Below are 8,473 nucleotides of genomic sequence, written 5' to 3' on the forward strand. Positions count from 1 at the left end.
CATTCTTAGGGACCTCTACTCAGTAGTAGCCAGTACAGGGTTAGCTGTGGTGAAACAGAACTGGGGTCTACTAAGAAAAGAAAAGCAAGCTAGGCATAGTGGCACATGGTTTAATCCCAGCACTGGGGAAGCAGAGGCAGGTAGATCTCTGTGAGTTCGAAGCCAGCCTGATCTGCCAGCCTGATCTACATAATGAGTTTCAGGAAAGTACCCTGTCTTGATAAACACTGCCCTAGTGCGTGCTCTCTCGCGCGCTCTCTCTCTCCCTCTCTCTCCATATATATATACATATACATAGATATGTGTGTGTGTTTTATTATGTTTTTACTCGGTTTTAAGTCATCTGCCAGTGTCTCTGTTTTGTTTGTTTCTGAGAGAGATGAAATAAAGCATTTTAGCCATGATTTGCAGGTGCTTTCCCTCTTTAATTGTAAGCATTGTTGATATATATATATATATATATATATATATATATATATATATATTTCTCTTATGTATCCTATTGAAAACTATTAATGTGTACTAGTTACACATCCTTATGTCTGCATAGAATGTATTTTGATCAGAATCCCCCCCATTGCCCTAACTTCTCCCTCCCATTCCTGTTGATATCCTTCCTTTTCCTATCCCCATTTCTTTTAGTTCCATTTTAAGGGTGCAAACAAATGAGCTTAGTTAGAGTTACTACAGGAGCATGAGTAAGGGGTTATTTACAGGAGCATGGAAAACTTGCCTAGGACTACCACTTACGACCATCTCTGGCCTTCTCCCCAGCAGTCATTAGCTGTCTATAACATATTAGCATAAACATAAATATTTATTAACTTCTTAGATTCTGTTAGCATAAACATGAATATTTATAAGGTGATCTGACAGCCATGCCATGTGCAGTGGACAGTGGTTATTGCAGAGGTCTCATAGCTGGTTAAAGTACTGAGAATAAACAACTCTTGAAAGCTCACCCCCAAAGGAACAAACATCTCTCTTACACCATCTAAGACTCAAGAAACCTTATAGAGAAGGGAAAGACTTAATGTAAGATCAAGACAATGAGGTGGACGCGTGGAATGTTGTTTTCTGTAAACAGCATAGCCAGTGTACTCTTGAATCTCAGCAGCTGGGATTCCTTCACAGGACTTGCACAGGTGGGTGTGACTAAGTTTATGGTATCAGATGTGAATCCCCTCCTGTACAATGGCCTCAAATCCAATGGGAATATGGTTGGTTTCTTGCATCATGATTGTGTCGGTGGGCTCATGTTACCCGGCATGTCAGTAAGCATGCAGTGTCCACCACTGAGTACAGCCAAGGGCGATAATTCTCAGGCAGCCTGCGCAGCACTTTCTGCTGCTGTCGCGTCCAAGCAGCCAACCCCTGAGCTTGTAGCTCAGTTCCAGCTTGATTTCTCTCTGTCCCACAACCAAAGCATGTGACATCTTCATCCACCCTCTTTATATATTTTAAGCCATTCTTGACTATAGACAACATTTTTCACCTGTCCAGATTGATTGAACATTTTATTATGACACATCTCTTTATAGGTGAACATCTTCCCTTAGTCCCTATATAAACAGTTACATCAGAGTTTTCATGACAACAATTTCAGGCATTTTCCTTCCATATTTTCTAAATATTCAAATGAAAATTGTGTCTCTTCCACCCCGATTAGGCTCTTACTCTGGATCACCGCTGGGCTCCTGTCAGCTTGTGTTTGCTTCTGAGACAGGGTCTCACTAGTAGCTCAAGCTGGATTCGAACATGTGACCCTCCTGACGCAGCCTCCACAGTTAATGATTACTGGCATAGACCACCATGCATATCCTAATACTTTGCACCAATTCACGCTTTAATTCTATTTACTTGAGAATGAAGCCAAATTAAAATGACTCCAAATGGGGGAGGGAGGGAGAGAGAGAGAGAGAGAGAGAGAGAGAGAGAGAGACCATTTTAGCTCAAGCAAATTCATGATTACAGTGGAGTGAAACAAGGACCTGCTTTTGGGTTCTTGCTGACACAAAAAGTAATGACCACTAGAGGGTAATGATGAGCCCACTTGCCATTTTGAGATGGTCTCTAAAGAGGTAGATGAAGCCAAATTTTCTCCAGCATTTCCTACATAACTGTACATATGAGAGGACATGGCGGCCAAAATTAAATGTCTATTCTCCTCTAAGACCCAAAGAAAATACAAAGGTTCTTCCTCAGAGGGCAGTAGTTATCTGTGCAGCAAAGATTATCTTCACAGAACACTATCGCTGCCACCATTTTGGAACCTTCATTGAATTAATGAAACTGGGCAGTGCAGTCCGTAACTGTTTCCATACAGAAGACAACAAACAGGTACATGTCTTCTGAGGAGAGTCCTATGCCTCCCACTACACAGACAGTCAACGATGCCTATATGATGATAATAACAATAACTGGATTCCAATCAGGCCTCTAGATTCAACTTACAGGGGAAAGTTAGGATGGAGCTGTGTCTCAGAGCATCAGTGGAATGACATTATTAAGTTTGGTCCATGAGGGAGTCTACATATCTATTGTAAAAATAAATGCAATCAGCATCCTCTGCTCCTTCATAAACAATAGCAACAAAATAAAGTGACAGGAGAGCCCTGTGTAGAAGCCATCACAGATCTGAAAGATCATTATTTAGCTTATTTGAAGAGCTGCACAAAAATCGCATCATATAATGAGGTTGTAGCATGTGTGGATGCTGATAGGTACTTGATGACATTGGGGAATTATTTTCCATTAGGGAATGGAAATGCTACTGGGCACCTTTCTAAAAAAAAATAATAAATGCTTTACATTTTAGAGCTGCACAGAAAATACATTTTAAAGAAATTATATGATGTCTGCTGCTTGTTTTGAAATACTGCAAGGTTCTGGGTGCTGTGGGCAGGGAAGATTCCAGAGTACTGGCCCAAGCTCTCTGAGCTGATTACTATTGAAGTTGGACGAGCGGTACTTAAAGCTCGCTATACTATTCTGCTTTTGTGCATATTGTAAATTACCATAATCATAGCTGCCAGATTGTCTCTTCTCATATCTTTTTTTTTTCCGTAGAGGCAGAGAATCACCATGTAGCCCAGGATGGTGTCAACTGCCTAGTCCTCCTGCCTCTGCCTTCCAAGTGCTGGGACTCCGGGCACTCCTTGTGGCTCACACCTGCACATTTCCATGTTGGATCTTCTCCATTATTTAGCTTCTAAATTCCCCTTTAACCACTCAATTCTCCATTCTTCCTTGAAAATCATCTCTTCTCACCACCACCTCCTCTCTGTAGGAGCACGGGCTTGCTCCGACAGATGTTGTGAGTCACAGAGTAGGAGCTGGGTTACTCATTCATTTGCTTTATTTTGTGACCAATTAAAAATGTTGCTAGGTGCTAAAATGTTAGGCTATTTTATATAAAATATGACTTATGACTCTGCTTCCAGTGTTGGTGTTTTAGTCCACTGCTGTGACAAATCACTGACCAAAGCCAACCTCGACAGGGCTGTCTCAGCTTGCTTTCTCTTGCTGTGATAAATGGCCATTGCCAACTTGGCAGAGGAAAGGGTTTGTTTGAGTCACAGTCAACTGAGGGAAGCCAAGACAGGCAAACCCTGGGGTCAAAAACTGAAGCAAACACTATGCAGAAACACTGCTTCATTGGTTTGATCTCCATCACTTGTTCAAATTGCTTTCTTACACACACACACACACACACACACACACACACACACACACACACACACCAGGAACCTCTGCCCAAGGATGGCACTGCCTTCAGTGGGAGGGGCTATTCCAGATTTCACCAATCAAGAAAAAGAACCCTAGGGAAATCTGGTGAAAGCATTTTCTTCATTGGGATTTCTTCTTCTCAATTGAGCATAGCTTGTGTCACGTTGACCATAATAAAACAAAACCAAACCACCCAGGACAAAACTCCTAGGCTTGTAATTTATGGGTACCTAATGAAACATTGGAACATAGATTCCAACTCAGAAGCAAACATGGTGAGCAAATATGGACTGTGGTATGACAAGAAGCCACTGGTCACTCCGCCATAGTCTAAGCAGGCTGCTTAAATGTGATCTTTATTCACTGAACTGTAGCTAAAACTGTATGGTTCAGTGATGCACTTGGGGATTTTCTCAAAGACTGTGGACTAGTGGGCTGGCAGAAAGGAAATTACATATCCTCGTAGAAGTGCTATTTGGAACCATCACCCTGGCCAGAAATAAACCGAGCTGTGTTGTATTCCCAGATGTTTTGGATTAAATTTGGCCTGAAGAATTATTAGCAAAAATACACTAGGTCAAGCTGGGAGAGCATAGAACTGATGCTCCGAAGACACAGAGACAAACTTCCAACCTCCCCCTCCCCACGAAAGATTTCACTCACGTGGTTAACACAACAGAAGAAGAAAGCGTTGAGGTCATCTACCTAGACTCCTAATAGCACTGAGAGGAGCCAAGTTCTGCCTTGGAAGGAGTGGGGTGACCCAGTGCTGCGGGCCAGGCTCCTCACATTGACATGGCCAGATGGAACAGCAGCAGCAATGTCACGAAGGCATATCGTCCCTACCCCAGTGGGGACTGCTCTGATGAGGTACACTGGATGCAGTGTCTCTCTGAATTACTTCTACTGAGGACTACAGGCTTCCTGCCATCCTGCCACATCTCTGTATGGTGGCTAAACAAACTCCATTTTATGCTAGGCATCCATTGGTACCCACTGGCCATTTGTCTGTAACTCCAGTCCCTAGAAGATAAAAGTTCCCAATACTCCTGACTCAGCGACCCCCACCCACTTGTTATGCTATGACTAACAGCTCTCTTTTGGGATTCTATAACTTGCTTACACAGATACCCTAAAATTGTTTTGGGTCACTTATCTTGGCAGGTCAGACCAGTTTTTGCTTGCTTGAGTGGATATTGAAAGTCTTCTTGTGGTTTTCCCCTTTATTACAAATCTTTCCTTACACACAAACACACACACACACACACACACACACCTTCTCGTGGCACTCTCAAATTTGGCTCAGAGATTATTCATCCTGCTAGCAGTTAATCAATAAATCTCTTTTAATTACAGTTAGATTGAGTCTTCCCAGGGGTCATAAACTCCATCCATAACAGAGGCAGAGGTCACAGGCAGGCTGCAGCCCATACGCCCAGGGAGTTGAAATCCCAACTGCCAGAGGCCAGTGCCTCCCTAATTAGCCACTGGAGGCTACACATCCCTGTTCTACCAGATTCAGACTCTTCTCATGCACGGTGACCCTGAAGGCAGGCATCTCCTCACATTGTCCAGCTAGTGGGGACAAGAGATGAAGCAAGTCTTGCATCTCTCTTCAGAAGACCCACATCTAGTGTAGCCAGAATCTGCACACCTAAAGTCTCGCAGGGACCCTGGTGTCCTCCTGTGTCCATGCTTACTCTACTCCACTGCCCAGAAAGCCATAACTGATCTGAAAAGGAGGCAGGACCAACCGCCGTCCACCTCTTCATGTTCTACAGAGACCAGGCTCAGCAGCACAGGGGCACTGGAAACTTGGATATTGGCTCTGTGACCTTGGAGTAGACCTGACTCTAACCTGGGAAAGGTAGGTTCAATATGTCACCGGAGCCTGACTCGGTAAGCTGGCATGTCCTGATCATCCCTGGACTTCATACAAGTCAGAGTTATAGTTTGGTGGGGGGTGGGAGTGGGGCTCTACCCTTGTCCAGTTCTGCAGACGGATAGGCTGCATCTAACCACGCCACAGAAGACAGTAGTTCTTCTGGATCAGGAGGGTCAGGGCCAAGGGGAGCAGAAGCTGTCCCTTCACAGACATGGTCAGTCAGCTCTCTCACCACATGGCAGCATCCTCAGCTCTTGGCCAGCTGCCGTTTCCATGGATTCTGAGGACATCCTGCATGTATCCTTGACAAGCTGAGAGGTTATATTTGTCCTTCCTCCAGCAGAAATCCTGGGGCGGCCTTGACATTAACATTCCCTGGCATTTTACACTCACTGGGAAGGGAAGTGTGATCCAGCAATGGGAGGGTTTGGGGAATCTCAGAGAGTGTGAAGGCAAAGTCAATACATTTATACTTTTGAGTCTCACAGTGTGTGGTTGTCTCAGTTTGGGTCCCTCTCCCTCCACCTCCTGGACCATTGAGGGAAGCGGTAGATACATCGTTGGATTCACCCAACCCAGATCTCTGAGCCACCCGAGGCAGCCCAGAACAGTGGAGAGGATACAGATCTCTCCCTAGCCAGGCTCCTCAGCAATGCAGCCTCTTGCATCCCTTCTGGGAACTAACAGAAAAGTGCCGGTCAGCCTCACAGAGGACTCTCCTGGTTGTCACTACTATGGTCACTATGAGTAAGAGAAAGTGATCATGAATAGCCCTAGGAGAGAGCAGGGTCTCAGGTTTTGTCTAGTTTTCAGTGGCAAAGAGTATAAAGCCCTATAAACCCCAAAGCTGAAGTGGAGCAAGGAAAAGGGCTGCCACTGAGGCAGGGTTGGAGGTTATATCTCTGTCCCAAATATGTCTGGGCACAGTCCTGCATTCTCAGCACACAGTCCTAGGGTACACATACCACAGTCTCCAACACCTCGGCATTAGCAAGGAACCTCTCACAGCCAATCAATCAGTCTTTGCACATACTCAGGACCACGCTTGGAGGCTGAGCTACGGAGATGTGGTCAGCATTCTGCAAGCCACAAGACATGCGGCTTCAGCATAGGGAGGGCTGATCCCCACTCTGGGTTCAGCCTACAGATGGCAGGGTCAGCCAGCATAAGGTGTGAAGGGCAGGAGGCCCTCATAAACCTTCTTTAGTCAGTAACATGACATTTGGGGAATGTGGGGTGGCTCTTGGCAGCCAAGGGTACAAAAAACAGTGTCTTCCACAATGGAAAACAAGTAGATGTAACACCCGGATGCTAAAAGGCTACTTGTTACCTGAGGGCCACTGGAATCTAGGGGCCTCTTTAAATCCTTAGGTCACAGCTCAGCCCCGTTCACAAGGAGAGGTTGTCACAAACTATGTAAACTAGAGGAAAATGTCACTTTTTCAGGCCACACCAGCCCATCTGGCAGGAGATCAGAGCAGCCAGTGAACTTCTGCACAGTGGACAGCATATCACCAATAGTTTCCCGCAGTGTGTGGAACATCGGACTGCACCGGTGAGATCTGCTCCCTCTCTGCCTCCATCTCCCTCTCTGCATCTGACTCCACTCATGACCACAGCAGTCCACAGAAATGGAAGCATCTCAGGAGTGTCCCTGCGGGTGTTCGTGCTGGTAGGATTTGGGGGAGGTGCCTCGACCCAGGCCCTGCTCTTTGCTGTCTTCCTTGTCCTGTACGTGGTGACCGTCCTAGGCAACCTCACCATGATCGTGGTCATCACCCTGGATGCCCGCCTGCACTCCCCCATGTACTTCTTCCTCAAGAACCTGTCCTTTGTCGACCTCTGTTACTCCTCTGCCATTGCCCCTAATGCCCTGGCCAACTTCCTCTCCACCTCCAAAGTCATCAGCTTTGAGGCTTGTGCCACACAGTTCTTCTTCTTCTCCTTGTTGGCTACCACTGAGACTTTCCTCTTAGCTGTGATGGCCTATGACCGCTTCATGGCCATCTGCAGTCCCCTGAGGTACCCTGTGACTATGTGCCCTACAACCTGTGCCCGTCTGGTCCTGGGCACCTTCTGTGTGGGCTGCCTGAACTCCATTGTGCAGACCAGCCTCACGTTCCAGCTGCCCTTCTGCGGCTCTAACCGTATTGACCACTTCTACTGTGACGTGCCCCCACTGCTCCAGCTGGCCTGCTCCAGCACGGCTCTCAATGAGCTCTTTCTCTTTGGCCTCTGTGGGTTCATCATTGTGAGCACCACCTTAGCTGTCCTGGTTTCCTATGGTTACATCACCGTGACCATCCTCAGGATGCACTCGGGATCTGGGCGGCACAAGGTCTTCTCCACCTGTGGCTCTCACCTGACAGCAGTGTCTTTGTTTTATGGGACTCTATTTGTCATGTATGCACAGCCGGGCGCTCTGACATCCATGGAGCAGGCCAAAGTGGTCTCCATCTTCTACACCCTGGTCATCCCCATGCTGAACCCCCTCATCTACAGTCTGCGCAACAAGGATGTGAAGGACGCCCTGCAGAGGTTAGGACAGAGACACAGCCTTGTGAAGGCAGTGAGAGGCTGCCCTCAGGTCAGAGGGAATGCTTCTGTGTAGATCACCGAGCAGTGAGAACCAGCTTTTTCTGTCTTCATGGAAATGAAAGTGTGGAACTCCATTACCCATTGATGGTCTGTCTCCCTTTAAACTCTTTCATGGACACAGCATGGACACAGTGTGAGCTATAAGAACTAGCAAAGCTTACTCTGCATGCAGAACCCTACAGTCTGGAAGGAGTGAGGGCTCCCATGGCACAAAGACCAACAGAGAATGCCAACTGTTCCCAAGTCAAAGCTGGGCTGGCT

General features: G+C 46.5%; 1 protein-coding gene across 1 annotated transcript; it reads left to right on the forward strand.

The window, feature by feature from the left end:
* The first annotated feature begins 7,202 nt into the window (after window positions 1–7,202).
* On the forward strand, window positions 7,203–8,326 carry LOC110322317 (olfactory receptor 12). The gene has a single exon (XM_021198941.1). It carries the CDS (start codon window positions 7,224–7,226, stop codon window positions 8,223–8,225), a length of 1,002 nt encoding a protein of 333 aa, XP_021054600.1. The 5' UTR covers window positions 7,203–7,223; the 3' UTR covers window positions 8,226–8,326.
* The last annotated feature ends 147 nt before the right edge of the window (window positions 8,327–8,473 follow it).

This window comes from Mus pahari, chromosome 5 (assembly GCF_900095145.1).
Source record: "Mus pahari chromosome 5, PAHARI_EIJ_v1.1, whole genome shotgun sequence".
Classification (NCBI taxonomy): domain Eukaryota; kingdom Metazoa; phylum Chordata; class Mammalia; order Rodentia; family Muridae; genus Mus; species Mus pahari.

Coding starts and splice junctions, on each gene's coding strand:
- LOC110322317 (XM_021198941.1), top strand. CDS start 7,224: ATGACCACAGCAGTCCACAGAAATGGAAGCATCTCAGGAGTGTCCCTG.